The sequence below is a fragment of the Alligator mississippiensis genome, chromosome 5 (assembly GCF_030867095.1).
Source record: "Alligator mississippiensis isolate rAllMis1 chromosome 5, rAllMis1, whole genome shotgun sequence".
In the NCBI taxonomy this organism is placed as follows: domain Eukaryota; kingdom Metazoa; phylum Chordata; order Crocodylia; family Alligatoridae; genus Alligator; species Alligator mississippiensis.
Window position 1 is genome coordinate 9,695,515 of NC_081828.1, and position 25,254 is coordinate 9,720,768.

The 25,254-nt window shown below is 42.6% G+C and overlaps 1 protein-coding gene across 3 annotated transcripts in view; it reads left to right on the plus strand.

The window, feature by feature from the left end:
• LOC102569440 (nardilysin) overlaps positions 1-25,254 on the plus strand; it is a 47,087-nt gene that overhangs the window by 11,436 nt on the left and 10,397 nt on the right. For 2 of the 3 annotated variants that reach the window (XM_059727846.1, XM_006259612.4), the window contains exons 8-25: positions 562-619; positions 2,379-2,452; positions 2,765-2,834; positions 3,838-3,915; positions 4,423-4,543; positions 4,630-4,688; positions 5,570-5,624; positions 7,208-7,312; positions 8,722-8,845; positions 9,496-9,582; positions 11,005-11,124; positions 13,938-13,989; positions 15,429-15,579; positions 16,780-16,907; positions 19,538-19,700; positions 22,503-22,534; positions 22,882-23,020; positions 24,320-24,367. In XM_059727846.1, the coding sequence (XP_059583829.1) occupies positions 562-619; positions 2,379-2,452; positions 2,765-2,834; positions 3,838-3,915; positions 4,423-4,543; positions 4,630-4,688; positions 5,570-5,624; positions 7,208-7,312; positions 8,722-8,845; positions 9,496-9,582; positions 11,005-11,124; positions 13,938-13,989; positions 15,429-15,579; positions 16,780-16,907; positions 19,538-19,700; positions 22,503-22,534; positions 22,882-23,020; positions 24,320-24,367 (1,664 nt within the window). The remainder of the gene's footprint in view (positions 1-561; positions 620-2,378; positions 2,453-2,764; positions 2,835-3,837; positions 3,916-4,422; positions 4,544-4,629; positions 4,689-5,569; positions 5,625-7,207; positions 7,313-8,721; positions 8,846-9,495; positions 9,583-11,004; positions 11,125-13,937; positions 13,990-15,428; positions 15,580-16,779; positions 16,908-19,537; positions 19,701-22,502; positions 22,535-22,881; positions 23,021-24,319; positions 24,368-25,254) is intronic. The other variant, XM_059727845.1, reaches the window with a different exon arrangement.

Sequence of the window (25,254 nt, forward strand, 5' to 3'; positions counted from 1 at the left end):
CAACGGTCACCAAAATTTGGTTGGGAGCCTCTTGGCAATACCATAATAATAATAATGCCTATTGTATTTGGGTACATAGGGCTTGGGAAGTGATTGCAAAATGCATGATTTTGTGGTAGTAGTTCTGCTTCTATTGCCCACTGGGAGAAATACGTGGGAACCTGTAAACCATAGAACTGTCAACCTAGTAACCCTGGGACCATCTCTATTAAAAATAGTGTGCCTGTCTGCCTTTCTGCTTGATTTCTGTCATCATTTTAGTTATCACATAGAGATCACTAATGTACCAGGTGGCATGTAAAATTTTGGCACTGACGTTTTCTCAAGTTCATAAACTGTGTAACTAAATAATTATGTAGTGTGTTTCTTTCTTTACAAGGAAGAAGGGAAAATGCAACCCCTTTTGACATTCTGTAGTGTGCTACACTAGTTCAGAACTGCATTAGAGACCACAGTAACTTGGACTAATGACCAACATTTGCAATCTATCTTTATCTTTGTGAAAGCTTACCCCTACATCCTTTAGTAAATTATATTTCCAGTTTTTTTTCTCCTTACCAGAAACCTTGGACACACTGGAGAAGTGGGTGATGGAAATCTTTTCAAAGATTCCAAATAAGTGAGATTTTTTTTCTGATTTTCTTTGTTATCTGGAAGTTTTAAAATTATAGTTCAAATTTGCAGATTTCCATACAATTATTATTGTTCCTGACTACATTATTGTCACCTGAATTGTCTTTGATGACTAAACAGGGATCATACTTGGCTTTGAGGGTTAAAATTTTCTTTGCAAAGAATGTATTGGATAACAGTTCAGCTGCCTTTTGGTATCAGCTCTGATGCTAGATACTGATTGATGTCTGCTACCTCTATACTGACACCTCAGTTGTTGGGAGAATTATATTCTGCTTTTGAAAAATGCTAAATTTTAGGTCTTTGCTTAGTATAAACATAATTTAGTAGTGAAGTACCAGTGAACCAGTGATTTATGGTGAATATTAGCCATTTTTCTATGGGGTCAATAGGGTTTTCAAACTAACATAATAAAGTTCTGTCATCTGCTTTCTAAAATTGACTTAACTCAGTTTTGAGTCTCAACTAAAACTCAAACTCAGTTTTAGACTCAACTAAAAACTCAACTCAGTTTTATTTTGTATTTCATAAGTATTACATTCTTTGTTCCTCTTCGTTCAGAACATAATTATTCAAAAACTACAAGCTAGTGACCAAAAAATGCCTGTTTCCCTGTCTCAGATATCTACTATTTTGCTGTGAGCTTCTCTTGTGAGTTTTATAGCAGCTTAGCCAATATGTGACTGACGCAGCATTTCCTGAAATTGCATATTGAAATTGTTCACCCCTGAGCATAAGATTATGGTTATTTAAAGATAGCAGAAGTGTGCTACATTGATGTCTGTGATAAAAATGCAAGAGGAGAAAATTCTAAGGGTGCTTTCCCAGTCTGCTGAGCCCTCAAATCTGTGTGGATGAGAGAGAGAGAGAGAGAGAAATGAAGACCTTTAAATTGATTTTATTGATTCTTAACTTAATTTTTAGTTTCTACTTCCCCTGTAGATTGGTTTTGCAGCCAAGTTTGTATTATCCTCTGTTCCACCATCCTTTCCAGAACACAGTGTGCCATGTTGCTGTATGAAGCTGTGTTATCTGTTTAGTAATAGAGTGTGGTAGTGCCTGAACTGGTTGGTAGTACAAAGCTTTAGAATTACCAAACCGTGAAGAGCCCAGGTATTGTAGTGCAGACTCAGTCTTCCTTATCCTACTTTTATGTCAACAGCAGGTTAAGAAATCAGCCCAGTTGAGTATTATATCTTCTTGTAGCAGCATAATGGCTTCAACTTGCTTGTAAATTCGTTTTGTATTTATTTAAAAGCAAATTGCCATATGCTTCCTTGTCCCCCTTTTTAGTACGTTATTCCATTTTAGTTTCTGCTATAATTTGTTGGTTTAGTCCAGGGCTGCCCTGGTGCCCTTCAAGCACAACCATTTCATTCTCTTCTTGGGAAGAAATCAGTCAGGCATTTTATTCTACTGACCCATTGCTGTGCACATAAAGCTGGTACAAATCTCTAAAACCATTTCACTCTGGCCTTGCCAAGTAGCAGAGTACAAGAGTCACTTTCTCAACTCCTATGCCTTGTCATTTTGGGAAGGGAAAGGTAGTTGATGTGTTCAGGGTGTTCGTTTCTGATACACTGGAGAATAGTGACTAGGTTGTATCAAGGGAAAAGAGAGCCTGGGTCCCTGGAGGGGCTCAGATTTTCTGTTGCTTGAGAACTGAGGGCATTGAGCAGCTTGTATTTGTTCCTGTGGCGCCCTGGACTCTGAGCAGTAAAAATTATGCTATTTTTTTTTTAAAGTGGTTTGCCCAAACCAAGCTTTGGCCATCTGACACAGCCTTTTGACACACCAGAATTTCACAAGCTTTATAGAGGTGAGTGAGCTGTATTCCTATTTACATATTGTTAATTTTTCTGCATTTAATTTAACTTTAATTTACCCTCTTAGCAGTTGCAGAATGGTGGTGAAGTGTGCATTTGGAAGGTATTAAAGATACCTGTATAGATTCTTATTTCTTATAGTTTTAGAATGGTCGATTTTACCATTATTGAATGTTGTATAGTCCCTCTGCCCTCTCTCTCACATTCTGCCTCAAGCAAGATCTCTTTTCTACCTGCCTGGTTGTTAGGTTTAAAAAGAGAAGAATTCTTTTGCATTTGCAGTTAATATGTTTCTTCTTGTTCAGTTGTTCCAGTCAGAAAAGTTCATTCTTTGGACATTGCGTGGGCACTGCCTCCTCAGCAGAGACATTACAGGTAGGGAGACAGTTCATATCTTTTGATTTCATACTCAGCAGGCATGTCTGCACATGCTATTAATGCACTTTAAGTTTACTGTGCAGTAAAATAAGTCACAGTAAGCTTTCCCTGGAAGCACATCTACACATGCTCCTGTCTGGAGCAAATTTGCTCTGGATGGGATCATTTCAGTGCAGGGCTACTCCTGTCCTGCTTTGCCCCCCTACAGCAGCCAGGGGGAGCTCCAGGCTGGCAGGGGGCACTGGGATCAGGCCTGGGCTCCGGGGAGTGGGGAGAGCTGCCCTGCCTCCAGAGTAGCTGCTTCCCAGCCCTGTGCCCAAATCAGCAGGGGTGGGGGCTGGGCAACAATCCCCTGCCCCAAGCAGCTGCCTGCCTCCCAGCCCCGAACCCTGATTGGTAGATTGGAGCGGGGACTGAGACACTGTCCCCTGCCCTGGGCAGCTGCCTGTTTCCCAGCTGATCAGAATAGTGTCCCAGCCCCCTGCTGCCTGGGCTAACTGGGAGCAGTTTGCTCCCAGTCAGCTATCTACATGTGTTACTGTGCAGTAGCTACTGTGCAGTAAATCTACTACCTGTATCTACAGGTAGTAACCAATTGTGCAATAGACTAATCTACTGTACATATGTAGATGGTGATGCTTTACTGTGCAGTAGATTAGTCAGTTATCGACGGAATTTAAGAAATAACCAAGGCCTACACACTTTTTAAATGCAGTGAGAAGGAATTAATATTAAAATATTCCAGAAATAAAAATATGTTGTGTTCTTTGATATTGTGGAATAGCAGTAGTAAATAGTTTACAGTTCTAGAAATAATAGGCATAGTAACTTACTGCTCTTTGTTGCATGGGCCATCAACAAAAATATTATTTCTAGGGTCTTGTGCTGGGCACATATGAGCCATCTTTAGAGGAATTGTGCTGCTGCTGTGTGCTTTTGTGCTGTTGCTCATATTTTTGCACTTTGCAGCAGAGTTTTGAATTTTTCAATTTTTTTTTAGGGTGAAGCCACTTCACTATATATCTTGGCTGGTAGGACATGAAGGCAAAGGCAGTATTCTTTCCTTCCTTAGGAAAAAGTATGTATTTTTTGTATTTGTAAAGAATGAAAGGGGGATATTTTCACTTATTTAGGTAACTGAAAAATGATCCAAAAACGTATGTACATTTTGAAGTTGGTAGCACTGATATGATTTAAGCAATAAGAAATACTCTGCAAATGAACACTTTAGTATAGCCACTACTAAATAAAAGAATCCCAAGTACAAACAAAGCTCTAGAACAACATTTGCAGCACTTTTGCTAGAAATGTGTATTATTTTTTTGAAAATATATTGATTCTTAATTAAAATAATCCAAGAAACTGTATAACCTGTTTTTTTTTAATTACATGGAACTTTGTGAACTAGTAGAAAAAGTGTAATCTTGCAGTCTGATATGTCTAATCTTTTAAAGTCCTTAAAGCAGCTTTTTACTAATCTGGTAAAAATAAGCTTAAACAATGATACTCTAATTATAATTAGACTTCCTAACCTTTTTACTGGAATAAATCAATAATAGTTTAAACATTTTTCATTTTTCATTAGGTTTTGGGCTCTTACATTACATGGAGGAAATAGTGAGACAGGATTTGAACAGAACTCCACCGGCTCTATATTCAGCATTTCTGTTACTTTGACTGAAGAAGGTTATGAATATTTCTATGAGGTAAATTTTTTGCATCTCGGAAATCTGATTATTTTTGTATGTCCGAATGTCAAAAGAAACTCATTGGCTTGTTTTTCTGTCTGCAGATTGCACATGTTATATTTCAGTATCTGAAAATGCTTCAGAAAAGAGGACCAGATAAAAGGTAACTTTTGAATCTAGTGATGTGAGCCATGACAACAGTTATCACACTGCAAAAAAAGTAGACAAAGGGATAAGAAAGAACACAGTCTGATAAACTGCCACTTAAGTTCATTTAAATTTGCCTAAGCTAAATGCTAAGTAACATTCCTTGGGCTTCTCTGTACAAAAAAGATATATTGGTTAAAAGCTAAGGCACAAATCTAAGCCTATATAGTTACTAGTAAAACTCCCTGTGTGCATTCTTATTTCAGAATAAAAGTGGCTATTTTTGGTTTACCTTTTGTTCTTTTGAAGGGATTTAAACTAAATTGAAAAGGGAATTCTTTTTCTGGAATAAGAGTGTCCATGTGAGGAGATGATGAAAGTTATCTATGTTGTTTCAGCTGTTCCACCATAACAGATCAAACTGCCCTATATAGGCAGCTGTTAGTGGGAGACAAAAATCAAAGAATTGGACAACTTCAGGTCCAAGAGAGTTGCTAGTCTACCTCCATCCCCTCTGTACACTACAGTCTTTCCAGTAGCGAGGTCAAACGTTTCTGAATGCTGTGCTGTGGTTAGAACATGGAACTGGGAATCAAGAGGTCTTGGTCCCTGACTCATCTGCTTACTTGTGTGCCATTGCCTAGTTGTATTGTAGTTTTCCAGCTGAAATAAGGGGGAAAAAATTGTAGAACTAATGACAATTGCTTCACAATTACTACATATTCTGAAATTCCCAGGCAAAAAGTAGTATCCCATAATATCCTGACCCCATAAACGCAGTAATAATACTGAAGAAATGCTGACTCAAGTATGCACCCTAATATTCTGCCAGAATTGGTATATGATTAGTCTCTTAATACATATAGCAGGGTAATGGTTACATTTTTCCACTTGTAGAATTTGGGAAGAGATTCAGAAGATTGAAGATAACGAATTTCGTTTCCAGGATCAGGTACTGAGTTCACCTTCAAGTGTTTTCTATAGGTATAGGCATTAAATTTGTATTTTTTTTAACTCTAAATGGGATCTTCACAGTGAAGTGTGGAACTTGCATGGCTCAAATTCCCTGACTCTGAAAATATTCTAACATAGATGAGAAAATAAGCATTTGTTAAACAGTATGTATTTTTATTCAACATAGAAAAATGTTAGCCTTTATATCACTTGAAGTTGACCCTTAATAACACCAAACTATAATTTGAATTTTTTGCATGTCATGCTTTTAGAAGTTCTTTTATTCTTTCCTCATGTTTTCTTGTCCCTCCTTAAGGTCATCCTTCCTTATCATCCAATTTAGATTGTGACATCCTTTTGTTAGGAACCTTTTTTCATTCACCAGTTAAGTGCTGTGAATAGTCATGGTGCTGTATAAATAATAATGGTGATTAGTGTGACTATTACAGTATTCTAGGGTGTGTGGGGACAAAATGGGGGCCCTAAATTGAAGAAGTGGGTTTTAAAAAATACCACTTTAATTTAGGGCTGATTAAATCCCCATGTCATGCACACCTCCCTCCTGCTGACTTACCTGCCTCTCCAGTGGGGAGGGAAGGGCGAGCTGCTGGCAGGTGGAGCGGTCCCTGGGCTGCGAGGGGGAGGGCTGGTGCTTTCCTCCATGGCAGCAGCAGCCCCCACAGGCAGCACCCGCCCACAGGCACCCAGTTCTGGTTGTCCCGGGTGGCACCGCAGCCACAGAGGGAAGCACCGGGCCCCTGCACAGCTGAGGCAGGTAGGCTCCGGGGGGGGGCAGGGGGGAAATAAAAAAGATCAGGCTTGACGCTTTTTTTGGTTAGAGCCTGCTTTCCCAGGCTGCTGCCAGGCTGTCTGCAGGGCTTCCTTTAGAGCTGTGGAGCTGCATGGAGCCCAGTTCTTTGCTCTGCAGATGTAGGGGCAACACGCTAAAACTCCTCAAAGGAGTTTGAGTTTGCTGCGCCCCAAATCATTTAAGGCACATTACGCCACCGAATTTCCTACCGCGGCTAGAATTAATGCGCAATACACTGCCAGGGTGAGCAAACACCGACACCATTAAAGCGCTGCAAAAGCATTTAGCCCGCTTTAAAGTGTCATGCACAAGCGCCTCTCGTTTCGTCTACACATGGCCCTAGATAGAGGGATATTCAGCCTCATATGTGGCTCACTGCACCCCAGCATGGTGTTTGCCTTGTAGTTCATGTAGTTCAATTAGGAGCCTTTTCGCTTGATGTGGATAAAACCATAATGTTAGTCAGGATAAACTGGTTATTTTCTTTGTTTGGAAGTATCGGCTCTTCTCATTTCTTTGCAACCAGCCCCAACTAGTTGGGCAGAAAGGATGTTTTCCTTGGACATTTGCTTCAGATTTTCATTTTAGGGATAGGATGCTCCTTGTAGTGTGGCAGGGCTGGAGAGAAGGGAGTGCGTTTGAGATCCACCAGTAAGGATTTTCTTAAGAACTACATTTAGGTTCAGTAGCCAAAACCAAACCTCAGCGATGTAGCCCACAAACGCTTTTAGTCATCTGAAGAATGAAATGCAGCTTTACTCCTTTTACAGACTGATACAGTTGATTTTGTTGAAAGTCTTTGTGAAAATATGCAGCACTTTCATAAGGAGGACTTTTTGATAGGAAATAACCTTCTCTTGGACTATAAACCTGAAGTAAGTAGCCTCATACTGAAGTGTGTGCTTGAGATGAAAAAGTTGTGGGAAGAGGTGGGGGGGTGTGCTTACTGAAAGCCTGCTGTCCACCAGTGGGGAGTGGGGAACCTCACTGCAACATATTGGAGACTTCCAGGGCTGGAGCACTCCCTCATAGCCCATCTATTCTGCCTTTGTGCCCAAGGTCAGTGGATCAGAGCTGCAGTCTAGTGGAAGCATTCTGGGTTGCATTATGGTAACCAACAGCCTGCTGCTCACTGTAGGTGGAGGGCAAGGAGAGATGCAGCACCCCAGGGGCTCCTGGAACTGTTTCATGCTCACTAACCCCAACTGTCCCCTATGGGGATAGGGTGTATGTAGGGAGCAGAGCTTCAGCTCTTCCCAAACTCGTGGGAAAGTAATGCTCTTCCTGAAAACCCAGTGCCCTCTGCAGTGGGTCATGGAGCAGAGTTGACATCCATGGAGACTTCTGGAGCTGCAGTGCTCTCACTGATGGCCTGCTGCCCCTCATGACAGGGCAGAAAGTAGAGCTGATGTTCCCCCACAGGTTTCTGGAGCTGCCGCAAACCCACTCAGTCTGCATCCCCTTGTGCAGGGGGGTGCATAGAATAGATCTGCAGCCCCATAGAGACTCCCAGGGCCACAGCACATTCCCTTATAGTCCATATATCCCCTGTAGCAGGCCAGGAAGCAGAACTGCAGACCCCTTGAGATTTCAGCAAGTGCGGCGGGCTCATTGGCAAGACTTGTTCCTTTCATTAGGTGTGGAGGAGCAGAGCTGCAGCCTCTTGAGACTTTGGGATGCAGCATGGTCAGTGACAGCTTGCTTCTGTCACTAGGGTGTGGGGAGCAGAGCTTCACTCTTATAGAGGCTCCTGGGTCATCAGGGTACTCCCAAATAGCACATCTGATCCCTGCCTGCGGTGGGACAGCGCTCTAGTTACTCAGAGACTGCCAGGGCTATAGCTTGCCCCCGGACAGTCTGCTACTCCCCATGAGGGCATGGAGAGCAGAGGCACACAGCCCCCTGGAGACTCCCAGACTTGTAGCATACTTCCTGATAGCCCATATGTCCTCCCTCTATGGGACAGGGAGGAGACTTGCAACCCCCTGGAGACTTTTGGGACTGTAGTGTGCCCCTTGATAGCCTGCTGCCTCTGTAGGAAGACTGCTTGAGTCTCTCAAGGCTGCAAGATGGTCACTGATAGACTGCTGCCCCTTGCAGGGGTGCAGCTCCCCAGAAAGTCCTGTGGCTGCAGCATGTTTACTGACACCTGTCCATGCTCTGTGAGAAGAAGGGTACAGTGTGCCCCAAAACTTGTTTAACATCTCTTTCAACTATACAGTTGGTCCAACTAAGATATGATATCACCAACAAAAACCCTTACTTCTCACATCTATTTTTAAAGATCATTGCTGATGCCCTTAACCAGCTCTGCCCTCTGAGAGCCAACCTTTTTCTGTTGTCTGCTGCCCATGAGGAAAAATGCCATCTAAAGGAGAGGTGGTTTGACACACAGTACAGCGTTGAAGGTAAAATGGCCCCTTGGAGTAGTAAAGGTCATTAAGCGTGCTCATGAGGCTATTAAAAAGGTGGCTGTGTGGTATGTAACAATGCAGGAATTGGGACAGGGGTTGAAGTTGAGCTAATTGATCATAATTGTCTCATGGATGTAATTGCAGTCCATGAAGAAGTCTTAGCTTTATTCCTGACTTCATTATAAGTCAGGAGCAATTTGGGTGCCTTGTGTTATTCTGTGCCAGCTCTGCTGTGTATGTATTCTAGCTGAGTCTGTCCTCCTGCTTTGAAGAGCAAAGCCTTTTGGCTGTAGAGGAAAGAAGGATCATACTGAAACCTCACCACACATGAACAGTAAATGGAGAAGAAAACCCAGATAAAGGAAGGTTATGACAACTTGAAAGTTGTGGGAACTTGGGATGCTAATGCATGCTGTCTTGATTTATTTTTAAACCTGATTTTAATTTCAAATCTTGCTTGTATCGAGTTTTAAAAAGGACATAATAAGAGCTGAGCTTGATTCATTTGGCAAATAGGGATGAAGACAGAAACAGCTAAAAGAAAATATTATTATTCTAGGAGTCAGCAGCCAGATATTGATGTAGCAGTTGCTCTGCTACTAAGCCTGACAGTTGGGAATATATTAATTTAATGTTTTTCACAGATATTGACAAATACTGGAGTGATCTATGGGCTAGTGACTTTGAGTTAAATCAGGACTTGCACCTTCCAGAAGAAAATAAATATATAGGTGAGTAAGACATCAGTGTCTGACTGGCTCCTGTCACATTTCCCTTCTTTGATCTGTTTAGTTCGATGCCTGAAAAAGATCTTTGTTTTCTTTAGATGAATGGCCGATTTTAAACTATGTTTCTGAAATAAAAGAGAAATATGGAGGCATGTGTTTCTCTTAGGTTTTCTTAAAGCTGACTTAGTTTAGATTTTTGCCAAGTTTGGCTTGACATTACCTCTTTAAGATAACCTTAGAGCAAGGATGAACAATTATTTGGCCTAGCAGGCCACTTAATGAGTTTTGGTGACCTGTTGAGGGTCACATCTCCCTCTCGCCCTCTTGCTTTCTCTCCCTGTCCCTCCATCCCTCTCTCCTGGGTCTGCAATCAGTGTGGAAGCCTGAACCCACCCACAGCTTAGGCATGCTTCACACCCCACCAGCAGCTGGAGTCCTGCCCACAGCTTTAGTGCACCCCTTCTCCCCCAACCTGAGTCCAGACCTGGCATCTGTTGGCCATGTCCACAGCTGCCCAAATGCCCCCAGCAGCTTCCGGATTGGGACTCCAGGCATGTGGGGTGGGGAGAGGGGACGAATGGAACAGGCATGAGGCATGCTAGAGCTGTGGCCTGCAACCAGTGTGGAAGTCTGAACCCACCCACAGATGTAGCACACCCCAACATCTGGCCCCTGTCTGTGCCCAGAGCCCTGACCTGGAAGCTGCTGGCTGCATTTGGGCAGCTGTAGATGCAGCCAGCAGTTGCTAGGTCTGGAGTCAGGGTAGGGGTGGGGGCAGGATGTGCTGCAGCTGCAGGCAGGTTCATGTTTTAGCCTCTGCACTTGTGGCAGCCCAGACAGGGGGGGAGAGTGCCCAGCATGCCAGAAACAGCCACAGCCACTTGGCACCGTGCGGCTGCTGGAGCCAGAGCTGCCGCCCACCCGTTGGCCAGATCCATTCACTTGGCCGGTGCCTGCCCATGGGCCAGAACCAGCCTGAAGGCTGTAATTTGCCCACACCTGCCTTAGAGCAATGATCACTTTCCTAAACAGAACAGCCTTCAGGATAAGCTTAATACAGTTAAGAACACTGGAGCTTTGCTTACCAAGGGGGCAGAGTTGTTTGGTTGTTCCTGCTGTTTCGGAAAAAATAATACACAATGTTAAAAAGGCTCCTGAATGAGTCACCAAAATCAAAAATCAAGAGCAACTTCTCTTGAATGGGGTATAATAACCTATCTTTATTCTGGGGTTGGCACTGAATATGAACCAGAATACTGGCAGGGAACCTAAATTCATGAGTGCTGGATCTAGAGGGCTATGTGATCCCGGGTATACCAAGATAGAGGAGGATCATCTGCTTACAGTTTTGAAAGTAGCATTCTTTTGCCTATGCCTATGTGAATTTGAAGTATGGTAACCCACATATTTTCGTGTCTGCACTAGCCAGTGACTTTACTCTGAAGGCACCTGATTACTCTGAGACGCAGCATCCAGTCAAAATTCTGAATACACAGCTAGGCTGTTTGTGGTACAAGAAGGACAACAAATTCAAAATCCCTAAAGGTAACTGTGAAGAAATCCTTGTCTCTCTGCCTCTCACTTGGGTCATTCCAGGTGGACCCCTCTTTCTCTCTCACTTTCTTTTTGGTTCAGGCTGGTCAACCAGGTGACCTGGCCAAATAAATTCCTGAGGGGAAGGGGGAACTCTCTCTTCCTCCCGGGGGGCATCTTGAAAAGCCACAAGTATCATGCCTCCAGGTGTTGCCTGGATGATTCTCTGTAAGTAAAGACCTGGAAATAAGCCAGAAGTGTAGAACTAAGTATAGGCAGTTGCATCTTAGAAGAGTCACCATACACAATATCTGTAAAAGCTCAGCTTATTTTTGTTTGCTCAAAGTGTATTCTGACTTCCTTGTCATACCCCGCCCCCATGCTTTCCCTCTCTGATCAATAAAGGTATTGGGTTACAGCATGACTGGTTGTGTGTCTGTGAAAGAGGGAGAGGCAAGCCTTTTTGCTCCTAGCCCAGCCAGCAGAGCTTGTCTGTTTAAGTTCTCTCAGTCCTATCTGAGTTCATATTGGGATGCTTTGGGCTATAAGAGGCACCTAGAAATATTACCTGTGGGTGAAGCAACCCCAAGGTTCCCAGGGTCTGTGTACCCTAGGCTGCACAGGGCCCTAACTGAGGCCAGTGACTGGGTGGTGGCAGTGTTACCCCAGACTTGCGGGTGTTCTCCAGGAAGCAGGACAGCTGGCTGTAGGCACCCCATGGGAGACTCCTGGAGCAAGGTTTTTGGGTCTGGCACAGTGAGGTGGGTGGCTCTGCATAGTAGTGCCCCCTACTGTGTTGCCACAGTAGCACTCATTAACTGTTTCTTTAAACCAAATAAGGCACCCTTTTTTGGCTTTCAGGATTTGGATGTCAGAGGAAGGTGTAGAATACCATGGAAGATTTCCCTTTCAAAGGAGCATAGCTCTTTAGCTCCAAGATTGAGCACACTTCACGGACTTGAGAGACACCCTTCACTCTCAGTTTTAAACAGCTGTCCCTATATAAAAGTACAAACGCTGGCCCTGTTCCGGGCAGGCACATTCTCAGCAGTACTCTTGTGTTCCTCCAGCTTTTGAGTTGTTTCTGGAGAGATACCTGGTACAGCAATTTTAGTAACTAGAACATCATCTTGTGGAGTTTTGGGACTTCCTGTGGAAGTATGCATGACAACCAGTGGGGTGATTCATAGGCATTAAGTCTTTGAAAGGATTTTTTTTTATGTTGGGCAGAGATAAAAAGCTCTAAAGGCTGATACTGGAGGCCTGCTTGAAGAACCCATGAAAGCTCAGGGAAATATTATGACTGAATGGGTGTTGTAACATCCAGGGATCTGAGCAGAGATGGGCTTTTTCTCTGTGGCTGTTTGGGTCAGGACTAGGAACAATGGCCCTCAAGCCTCAGCACCAGAAATTTAGGTTGGAGATGAGAGAGAACTTTCTGAACTTTCAGGTCAAGCATTGGAACAAGCTACCTAGATAAGTTGTGGACTCTCCATCCTTGGAAATTTTCAAGAGCAGGTTGGACACACACTTGGCTGGCATGGTTTAGTCAGGGAAAATCCTGCCTTGAGCAGGAGTCTGGGCTAGATAACTTTGTGAGGTCCCTTCCAGCCCTACTTTTGTATGAGTGCTGGTGTTGATGCTGTCATGGATTTTTTGTTGCCATCAGTAAATCACCTAATTTTTTCAGGTCTCATTTCACTATATATACAATGTAGACAATACTTATCTTCCTTCCAGGACTGCTGGAAGTTGTAAATAATAAATGTTTGTAAAGAAGCCAGGATTTTTGTGGGTGACCAACTGCATGGTTGAGATGAAATTAAACAAGCTTTTGAATGCAAGGCATTTGTCATCAGGTTAAATGATCATGAAGACTTTTGAAAATGTTGAATGGGAGATGCTATAGAAATGTAGATTGTTCATAATAAAATACATATACCATGATCATCACCATCACAACATTCAGCAGCACTATATCTGAGGTTACAAGTATTTTCCATTAATACAGAAGCATACTGCAATATCTCCAATACCACCATTTAATAATTGCTTGATAAATGTTAATTTCTACTGAAGGTGTAACTGAAAGTAGAATTTTGAATTAAAAAATGTTAATGATCATAGTGTCAAGAGTTGGAAATCCCTGAAGGTAACACCCATTCATATTTTGTAGGCCTACAGTTGTAGGCCTATAGTTGTATCTTGCCAAATACAACTGTGACTTGCAGGCCTAGCGGTTTTCCAAAAAAACCCTTAAACTTACCTTTTTTCCTGTGAACTGAAGAACATAATTGGAATCATTGCAACCCAGTATACATGAAAACTGTATCTCTATTACTGAGTTATGCTTTTGAACAGGATGACATTTTAATGTTCCCTGAGAAGCTTTTACATTTGGTTTTATATGCTAGAAACTGTGGTTGTACATTACCTTTTGATTGTTTTAGAAATAAAGGGTCAGATTAATATATGTACACAAGTAAACTGCACACACAGAGACATGTCATGCCTGCCTTGAGCAATTTACAAACTGAATAAGTTTGCAGATGACCATTACAACTGCTGTCACCAAAGGCAGTTTGCCCTTTAAGACTCCAGATACAAAACAAGTACAACTCTGTACTCTTCTCCAAATTGACAGTTAAAAGATTATATTAGATGAATGCAGGAAGGAAGAAAAAATATTTGATTATCGAGTACAAATAAAAACATGTAGCCAGTGCTGAAAAAAACACTTATGTGTGTTTCAGAGAAAATAAATGTTGGGCTGCAGCAAACATAGTTAAATGTTTAAAACTGCTATTGTAGTTTTCTTTTTTCAGCTTATGTACGTTTCCATCTGATCTCTCCACTGATACAACAGTGTTCAAAGAGGTAAGCCTTTTTTTCCAATGTGTTTTGCAGAACAAGATACAACTGTGGTTTTGGTATAGTACTAGCAGTTAATATCCCATCAGGTTAAAATGAAAGATAAAATCTTCATCTGAGGGGAAAGAATCTGAGGATAGAACATACCAACTGCACTCCTTTATTCCCTACTTTTAAGTTCTATAGCTGCTGGTTTTGGAGGGGCTAAGGTGTAAGGCAGTGGGAACCAAGCGTTTTGGTAGGCATGCCATAAATTACGGCTTTCACTCTCCTCAAGTGCTCAGTCCTCTTCCTTTATCTGCTACTTCTTTTTTCTGCTTCCTGCCCTATTTGCTGCTGTTCTCCCTGCTCCCCGCCATGCATGCCATGGGTTGCCCACCTCTGGTGCAAAGCGTATTGTAGGAGAAAAGAAGAATGTATACACCTTCTAGTGCAGCTTATCAAGATCAAGGTTGTGGAAAATGACAGTCTAATGATAACAGTATAGTGCGTCTACCAGTCCACTCATATGAGGACTCTTACCAGGGGCAGTCTACTGTAGGGACCAGATAGCCAGTAAGTTGAGAAAAAAAAATGTATATGTGGAAGAGACAGAGACAGAGCAGCATTAAGTCATGTGTGTATTACCCAGACTTATGCTAGCAGCTTGACTAATAAACATATTGCATCATTTCATATATGCAGTAGTCCTACTAGTTTTGGCCAGGACTTTCAAACTGTTTAGTGACTTTATCGAAAGACCACAGAAGAGCTTCCTGGGGACCATTTTTGGTATATCTTTGCAAATCTTTTCTTCATCAGGTCTACTGGGGAAAGTTTTGGTTTTGAATTTTTAATCAAAGCATTTGGTTGTAATTCTCTATGGCTTTTTACAGTTTTTAAATGCAATAGAAGCAGCCTTAAAGTCTCAAGATATCTTCATATCTATTAACTCTTCCATTTAGCAACTTTCGACTTCAAATAAAGCAATTAAGTACCTTTACATAACTAATGTTAACGCATTGTTTGCTTTATTAACACATCAGTATTTAACAAACGCATTTTACCAAGAACTATGTTGTTTAAAAATGCATTCTTTATTCCAGTTATAGTTTAACCAACATATGCTGCAGATATGGGGTTGATTTCTTAACTTTGTCTGGTAAACTTTGTAGTTTGCATGGGTTCTCCTTTTCTCATCTGATACACAAAAAAATTAAATTAATGCCAAAAAACCCTCCTTGGTAATCCACCTGTCCTTAGAATTAAAAAGGAATTCACAGCTATATATTTTGGGATTTTATTTTGCCCCGGAGAAACTTCTGTATGCAATATGCATTGTTTTTTAATGGGTTCTAAACTCCAAATCTTAGATGTGTGTAGCTATCCCATGAAATAATTAATTCCTATCTAACAGTTTCTTCTCTGGTGTTTCCTATCCTTACTTTGCTTCTTAATTCATGCAGTGTGGTGCTTTTTGAGATATTTGTAAACATCTTCTCTCATAACCTTGCTGAACCAGCATATGAAGCTGATGTGGCTCAACTGGAATACAAGCTGGTACCTGGAGAGCATGGTTTGATCATTCGAGTGAAAGGATTTAATCATAAACTACCTGTAAGTTTTAGTAATATGTCTTGCTCACTGCAGATCAACCATTTTCAGGGCACGAGTTCCTAAATTCTTACCAGCTGTATGGCCAAAATACCAGTGGTACATGGATTTAATTAACCTTTCCAAAGGGAATTCCAGATTTCTGCTCATGCTGCTAGACTTACTGTTTCAATAGAAAGAAGAATAAATTACATTACCTAGGATTCTCTTTCTTCACACCTGGCTATCTGGGCTCTAAGGCTTTAATAGACACTGAAAAATCTACTTTAGAGATGTAAAAGGTTTTGATCAATTCTAAAAGCAGTAAATTAGAAAATGTTACTGGATTCAGTGGAAGCTTGTATCTTGGTTATCTGCAAAAGATGTTCATTTTAGACAAGCTATTTTGTGTATTCTTAAATCTTTTACTGTTGCTGAAGTCTCTAGGCTATCCATATTGTGTCTTAAAAGACACAGTGCAGAGATTCACTATACTAGCTGACTGTAGAACCAGCAGCAGAATAGGTACGTTGCTATGAATGATGCATCTTATGGGCCAATAATGCTAATATCTCATGGAGGGTATCTCTGCCTTGTGCCATGTAGACATACCCTCACAGCAGTAAGAGCATATCATGTGCCCATTGATAGTGATTCACTATTTACTTCTCATTGACATACCCCTGAGTGAACAAAGAGAACGTTCCGCTGTGAAGGCTGAAGAGGTTGACAAGTTCAAGCATTCATAGGCTGGGTCTGTCTTAAAGAACGCTGGTTACAAGGAACCAGCCTCTCTTTTGCGGTATTACATCTGAAAATTTAAATGCACAAAGTGTAAATGATGAAGTCTAGCCCATTACTTAAACATTAGTTATGCGAGTCATTGTTAATTTTCTTTTAAGTCTGAAATGATCTGTATGATTTTAACAAAGTTCGCTGTTGATTTAGATGTTACGGCAGCGATGTATCCTGGCAATCAAAAGCTTATTCTTAACCAATTTGTTTCTTATTCAATGCTGAACTGTATTTTTTTGTGAAACTCAACTGTTGCTTAGAGAATATTTAACAGGTCTTTGTAGCATGTTTTATGAGCCTCTCTTTGGCCTTGCATTGATTTTCTATAGATTCTCAGAGAAGTTTCCTTTTTATGTAAGATAGACTTGATATTTGTTCTGTTTGACAAATCTACTTCCTTAAAAATGACTCAAAAATATTTTCTTTTAGCTGCTCTTTCAGCTTATCATTGACCACTTGTCTGACTTCAATTTTACACCAGCAACTTTTGAGATGATAACAGAGCAGCTGAAGAAGACTTATTTTAATATTCTCATAACACCAGAGATGCTAGCCAAGTAAGTGTCTGTGGGGAGACTAGTTTTAAGGGTAAAAGTATAGACAGAAGTAAGGTGTCTCTGCCTACACTGTTTTGTCATGACAGTGAAGGAGCTCCTGCAGTTGTCTCTCTTCACATTAGTGCAGGATAAAGTAAATTGTAGCACGATCTTTACATGTTTAGAGCACAATACTTGAGTTGTTGAGTACCTCTTTCTTGTGATAAGTGGCAGGTGCTACTGATCAGATGCCAAAGCAGAGGTGAATATTGGTTTATATAAGGATGAATGTTGGACAAATTAAAAAGATATATAATTATACAATACAGTACTGGGAGAATACATGTGGGACTATTTTTTACAAACTGTGGACTGTTTTTTTACAAACTATGAAGAAAGTTGCAAATCTTTTATGCGATGGGACCTATTTGAAGAGCCTCAGGTGATTAAAGTGTATGAGGAAAAAGAATGGTGATAAAGTATCAAAACATGTCATAAATCTCACGAATGTTAATGTTGATAACTGTCGCAGTTAAGACCTTTGATATGGAAGTGCCTCTGCATTCACTTGCATGGAGAATTTAGGTGACAGGACATTTTTTTATTCATATCCACTCCTCCTCCAAACAAAATTATTGCTCTTTCAGAAAACTAGAGAAAGCTTAACTAGAGTTAAAAAGTGTCTGGTCTTTTTTGAGTGACTCCTGCACAGTTTTCCTTATGCAGTTAACAGCATCTGCACCATGCAGTGTTGGCAAGCAACACTTTTTCTGTTAGTTTTGACTTAGATGATGGTCAAAACTTGTTCAAAATAGTCAAAATTGGCTTATGCTGCCTAAAACGGGCTTTTATCAAGCAGAATGTGGAGTAGATTAGAACTTTATAGACTGACTAAATCAGAGATGCATAGCATAAGTCTTTTTAAGGTGTGGGTTTACTTCATTAGATGAGAGCCTCTGATGACGTAAGCCTGGTGCTTACAAAAGCATATGCTATGTAGCTCTGTTTTAGTTAGTCTATAAGGTGCAACTCTACCCTGCCTTTTGCCTGACTTCAGGCTAACGTTGCAAACAACCTCTTTCATCAAGCAAACACCTGAAACCTTTTATAATAGTTTTCCAAAGCATTCCAGAAGCTTCTATAATATCCTTGAACATTCAAGAGCGTAGGTGGTAGCCGTGTTGGTCTAAGGCAGACAAGTTCTTTGGGTGAATCTGATACCTTTTATTAAACCAACTTAAATAGTTGGAAAAAATTGCTAAAATGTTTTTCCCAACTCTTTAAGTTGGTCTAATAAAAGATATTAGATTCACCCAAAGAACCTTGTCTGCTTTGAACATTCAAGAAACTTCTTGAACTGCAAATTAGTTTTTGCACCCGATAATTCAGTTCAGGGCACGTGAAAGTCCCTACCCTAAATTATTCTTCTTAGAGATTATGAGGATGAATATAAAACTAGCAACATAGTGGTTTTCATTCAAAAAAACCAAAACCCAGCCGATCTGAAGTTAGTTACATTTGTGACTTGTCTGCTTGGTGTATCATCCACTAAAAAGAATTTTCTCAAACTTTAGTTACACCCAGAATAAACAGTTTTAAGAGTGGAGAAGAATGGCACATTTACACTGCCATATAAGTCAAGCGAGCAAACTTATGCCTTTGTTTTCTTTTAATGATAAAAAATGCAGCCAGTGGATCACAGTCAGAGTCCTTGTCTTTCTCCTCATCAAATGTTTTCTCTTCTTCCTCCAAAACTTTTGAGGACAGTGTTGGTTATACATTCAAACCTGGGTACTATCACATTTTCTTGCATACAGTGTGCATCTGTTGTCCCAAAATGAGCTGCTTGAAATTGGGGTGCATGGTTTAAGTGTGGAAATGTATAGTGCTGCATATGCTGTCCCCCCACACACAACACTCAGAGACTCCTTTGCTTCTGGCTATGAACACCTTCTCTTCCCCCAGCCAGAGGCTCATGCTTCAGCAGATGATGACTCAGCTGAAGCCCAGGGCTTGGCTCTCATGTATTTTGAAATGGAGCATTAGCCCCAGTTGCTGGGGCAGAGGCTCATGCTGAATCCACAGAGCCCTCAGCTGACTCCACAGGTGCTGTGGCTAGGACTGGACCCTCAGTTGACTTGGCAGGCCCTGCTGCCTGCCTACCAAACTCTGCTCAAGAAGAGAAGTGGGATTGGGTAGTGTGAACATGGTGTCCTACAGCTAGGGGGTTAACGGAGCAACCACAGTGTTTTGCTTCCCCTCTCCCTTTCCTCAACTGCAGCTTCCTATGTTTCCCTTGGTTCTGCCTTTCAGAAAGAAGGGGTGTATCTTATTGGGGTGGAGGGAAGGGTGTGCTGTATGTGAGAAAATACAATATCACTCCTCTTTGTATCATACTCAACCTACTATCACAGCTTTCACCATCAATGGCTGATTTCCACACAAAGTGACACTGGAAAATTCTCACTTATTGTCATGCTGGACATTGTCACAAACTGCTTAATATCAGTAATTTAAGTGATCTCCATTGAGTGAATGTCCTGCTTTTGCCACAGTTATGAATCCCAGGACTGAATCAGCAGACAGTTATCAGTATTGGACCATGTAGTCTGAATTGACATGCATTTAGAAATGTTCTGTTGCTGTTACAGGGATGTGCGTCTCTTCATTTTGGAACACGGCCGGTGGTCCATAATAGATAAATACCAAAGACTGATGAAAGGCGTTTCTGTTGAGTCTCTATCAGCTTTCATTAAGGCTTTCAAATCACATCTCTTTGTGGAGGGGCTAGCACAAGGAAACTTAACTGGCAGAGTGAGTACTGGACTCAGCAGCTGCAGTTTGGCCTCTGCCTTCTCTGGTAACTGCCATGTTTAAAAGGTGTTTAAGTACATTTGCCACAAGCCTCATGTATAACTTTCACCAGCCTTGTGTGTGTGGGCAGTTTGGGGAATATTTCTCACAGGCCCTGATCACCTGCTAACACTCGGAGTGCTTGCCTACACCACCCACTGGTGATTTTACCCCATGTTGCATAAGTATATTTGGTATTTTCTATATTGTACATCTGGATTCTGTGATGGTAAAAAAACAGCTAAGCCTGTTCCCACTTGCTTTCCCAGTGGGTGCATGCACCTACACAAGATGTTTACTGTGGAGTTGACTAATTAGCTTTGCAGTAGAATGTCACTACACGTGCAGTGCTATTAGGTTGGAGTAAACTAATTAAATTTGCCATAGGATAGTACTGCCAGACACAAGGGTAGACACAAGTGTATTCACGTGTAGATACTGATGGGGCTGGCTGGGGCAATGAGGGCACTTCAGTGTGGGGTTGCAGTGTGCTGCGGTCAATGTACAAACGCGGTGTCTGAGAGCAATAAATTATGGTGTGAAGTGCCGGAGTTTATTCAGCTGCATTAATTGCACGTATAGATGTGCCTACTGTTTATTTGCAGTGAAGTGCTCTAGCTGTAGTGTATCTGTGATTGCCCTGTAATTGTACTGAAGCTGGCAGTACAAATCCAGCCAGTGTGATGGGGTTTTTAGAGTCCAGTCTTGTTGCAGCTAGTCATAATGAAGTCAATGACAACTTTTGCCTGAAGGCTGTGGGATTTAGTTCTAGCTTTGATCTAGTTAACAGATGCTATAGATGAGGGGTGGGCAATTATTTGGGCCCATGAGCCACATAGGGAGTTTTGGTGAGCTGTTGCAGGCTGGGTCAGCACCCCCTTCCCTGCACAACAGCTCACCAAAACTCCCTAAACAGCCCCATCCTGTCTGTCTGGCTGTGTGTCCTGCCCATGCAGGTCCCAGCTGGTCTCCATGGATCATGACTCTGCTTTGTGCTCGGCTGGGATGGGGCTGCAGGTGAGCAGGGAGCTGCATCTGGGGCCGGGGCCAGGATTTCATAGATTTCAGAGACATTAGGGCTGGAAGGGACCTTGCAAGATTATTGGGCAAGAAGTTGGCTGGGGTCAAATGATCCCAGCAAGATAAACAGTCAAACACCTTTAGAATGAGTCCAGAGTAGGTGCTTGCACCACCTCTGGGGGGAGTCTGTTCCAGACCCTGGACACTCGGACAGTAAAGAAGTTTTTCCTTATGTCCAGTTTAAATCAGCCTTCTAGTAGTTTGTGGCCGTTAGACCTTGTTATCCCTTGGGGGGCCCTGATGAACAACTGTTCTCCCAGATCCTGATGCACCCCCCTTATATACTTATAGGCTGGCACCAAGTCACCCCTGAGCCTTCTCTTCTCCAGGCTGAACAGTCCCATGTTCCTCAGCCTCTCCTCGTAAGGCTTGCTCTCTTGGCCTTTAATCATGCGTGTGGCTCTCCTTTGGACTCTCTCAAGCTTATCGACGTCACTCCTGAAGTGGGAGGCCCAGAACTGGACACACTACTCCGGCCGCAGCCTCACTAAGGCCGAGTAAAGCGGGAGGATGACATCCCTGTTTTTGATTGAGCTGCATCGGTGGATGCAAGCCAGAGTTTGATTTGCTTTGCTGGCTGTGGCACCTCATTGGTCACTCATGTTCATCTTGTGGTCAGTCAAGACCCCCAAGTCTCTTTCAGTTGTGGTGCTAGCCAAGTGTAGCACTGCCGAGCCTATAAGTATGATGCTGGTCTTTTCTCCCAAAGTGGAGCATGGTTCTGTAGTGGCACAAGAGAGCTAAATTACTTGAATTGTAAGGTGAATGAAGCAGGGTTAAGGTTGCAATGATTTTGCTACTTTTATATCATGAAAGGAGGATGCCAAGGTAACAGTTACATTGTAATAGTTGGTAATTGGTAAAATTTGGTGTGACACAATCTTAATCTCAGTCTGTATCCCCAGATTTTCAAAACCCAGGTGACAAGGGCTAGCCCTACATGCAGGTAACGCGGGTGCTGTTGTGTGGCCAGGAAGGAGGAAAGAGAGACCTGAACAAACCCACTGTTTTCACTTTGTGCCCATCACTTTCACTTAGCTGGTCATGTTTGTCCTTGAACAGTCAGTCTGTGGGGGAAACATGCCAATGTCCTGTTGGGGGCAGGGACTGTTTTAATGACAAGTATGCCCTTGCTTGTGGGGTCAGTTGGGGTTTAGCCAGGGCTGCAACATTGTCTGTGCTTCATGCATTTTGCACCAAGCCCCGCAGCATGTAAGTGAAGTAAATCCATTGTGGACACATGCTGCCCTGTCAGCCCCCAGAGACATCCTGCAGCACCAGCAGTAAGCTCTGCTACTGCTTTATTGTCTTCACAGGAGTCCAAGGTGCTCCCTTGAAGCATTTCCAGCCTCCCAAGCAAGAAAGGCCCTTCCCTCATGCTCCTTTTGCACATACTCTGACCTGATTTCTGACCCACTCTCCAAGAGCCATTTCTCTCCCATTAACTCCCTCTTTTTTGGCTTCCACATTGAGAGACTAAAGCCCCTGAGCAACATACTGGATGGGAGATGTCTGATCCCTTCTACAGCATAACATAGACCAGACTGAACAGTCGCCTTGTAGGGAAGGGACTGATTTGGTGCTGTAACAGTAGAAGAGTAGGGCTGGCAAGGGTGTGGCTGGAATATGTATTGGGATTGACAAACCCATTCTCCTAAACTGTGTTGATTCTTCATTTCCTAGAAGTCAAAGGACTTCCTGAATTACGTTGTTCAGTGAGTATCTGATTTTTTCCCTCTTTCCACTTGGGAAGCAGATAACAAAGTTATGCCCTTTGGTTAACTGGTTTCTTTTTTTTTTTGTGGAGGGTGGGGAGATGGTTTAAAATCTGGAATTTCCTGTTCAAGAAGAAACATTGTAACTGTATCATCACTAGTTTCTGGGAATCTGCCTTGGGTTCAGACGTGGTGGCAGGTGAAATGGGACATCTTGTTAATTTTGTTGTGGCCTGAGGAGGGATGGAGACTGATTTGACTCCTGGGGCATCTGTGTTGTGAGATTGGTGGTTTGCCTTGGTCAAGGAATGGGCAGGTGTATGACACTTGCTGCTTGGACTCTTCAGAAAGCTGCAGTTCGTTCCCCTCGCACACCCGTGCCCTGTCCAGTTCCGGGTGGTGGACCTGCCAAACACGCACCTGCTCTGTAAGGTGAAAGCCTTTAACAAAGGTGATGCCAACTCAGAAGTGACAGTCTACTATCAGGTAATGGGTTAAAGGGTTCAGTATTTTTATGTATTTTACTTGTGGCAGTTGGTGTGACTCCTGGGCTTGTAACAATCTTCAAACAGTGATTTAATGGAAACTGCACTGAATTCTATTGATCCCCAAAACAATTCACTCTAGTAAGGCCAAGTTACTGAAACCCCTTGATGAATCTGCTGCCTGTCTTGTTCTGTATGTGAGAGTTCTGGATGTGTATTGTTTGCAGGCATGTCTCCAACCACTCCTCTCTTGAAATTGTAACATTCCTCGTACTTACTCTCTGCAGATTGTGCCCTCTGATTCCTTCTGTTGGATTACTCTGAGACTGCTTTTCCATCTGTACTGTGAACTAGGGCTGTTCGACGCTTCGCCGGCTGTTTCGTTTCAATGCTGTTTTGACTTGTTTCGAGCTCAAAACAGCGACATTGAAATGAAATGAAGGGCTTCGAAACAGCCTCAAAACAAAACCAGCGCCTTCTACCACCAGGCTCAGTTCCCAGCACTGGGGAACTGGGCCCAGCTGGGGGAAGTGCCTCCCGCCACCGGGCTCAGTCCGCAGCGCTGGGAACTGAACCCAGCGGCGGGAGGTGCTTCCCCAGCCAGGCTCAGTTCTCCAGCGCTGGGTCCCAGGAGGCAGGAGCAGCGTCCTGTGATCTGGCAGGCAGACTGGGGCCTGCCCACACCCCCAGGAGGGCTGTGGGGGCTCTGCTGGACTCCTCCCAGTAGTGTGGGCCCCTCATCTGTCTGCCGGATCACAGGACACTGCTCCTGCTTGTCAGCTGCTTGAGGTGCAGCTTCCTAGAAACCCTTGCACCCATCTCCTTGACACTTGGCAGGCTTCATGCCCTCAGAAGGGGCTACCCTCCCTGCAAGTTTCATCGGAATCAGACAAGAAATGACAAAGTTATAGGCTGTTTTGTGCTTCCCCGTTATAGCCTATGGGTGAAACGTTGAAACAGCAAAACACTTTCGACGAAACGAAATGGAACAGTGCTTTCGAAACGAAACTCGAAACAAAACACTGTTCCGTCGAAGCGGACTGCTGCTGTTTCTCACAGCCCTACTGTGAACTCTAAAAGCAGCCCTTGCCCTCTGCTTTGGAGGTCATGGTGAGGACATGTCAGATGCCAGAAATTCTCTGATTTCTTTTTGTTGCAAATTATAATGTCCTGCAGACTATTCTGAAGGGTTTCCTCTTTCTTGGATGGGTCCCTGTCATGACTTGAACTATAGTAATCAGTACCATGAAGACCTGAACCAATTAATTGAACTGTTTTCAATTAATGCCTTTTCTTTTAGTCTGGGGCTAGGAGTTTAAGAGAATACGCCCTTATGGAGTTGCTTGTGGTAAGTGTTAATTTTTCTTAGGAAAACTTGAGTTCTTATTAACAGATGTCCCAGAATCTGCTGTTGTGTCCCAGGCAATGTCTGCTGGGAAAAGAATAGCTGGTGTCAAGAGAACACCACAGGTCTCAATAACACAAAGGCAGCACATGACCTTAACCTGCTCTAACTAACCTTGCATGCCCCTCATATAGAATCATAGGAAACCAAGGCTGGAAGTGACCTCCCAAGGTCATCTGGCACAGACCCCTGCTCAAGTCAGGATCATCCTTGACTAAACAATCCCAGCCAAGTGTCTGTTGAACCTGCTCTTGAAAACTTCCACAATTTCTTTAGGTTGCCTGTTCCAAGACTTGACCATCCTGAGAGTCAGAAAGTTCCTCCTAACTTCAAACATAAATTTCTGCTACTGAAGGTTGAGGCCATTGCTCCTATGGTCATGGAGAAAAGCCCATCTACATCCTTTCTGTAATTGCCCTTCAAGTATTAGAAGACTATTATCAAATCCTGCTTCAGTTTTCTCTTTTCCAAACTAAACAAATGACTTTCTTTCAGCCTTTCTTCATAACTCTCGTCTCCAAGGCCTGTAATCATTTTTATTGTTCTGCACTGGACTCTTTCCCAAATATGGTGTAGTGTGTGCTTTAAGCATAATATTAGGAAATCCCCAAAGAACTGTTTACCAAGAAATGGAATAAGTGAACTTTCTTCTTACAGAACATGAATGTTTAATATCAGGCTTCCCTTGTTCCCAGTTATGGGGTGAAAGTTATTCCTTTATAGGGTAGCAGGGAAGAGGGAATCATTTGAGGTATTAGTATTATTCCTCTCTTATTTTGATCACACTTTTGTGCTGGGTCTGAGGCAAAGCTGCTATGATGGGGTAGCTG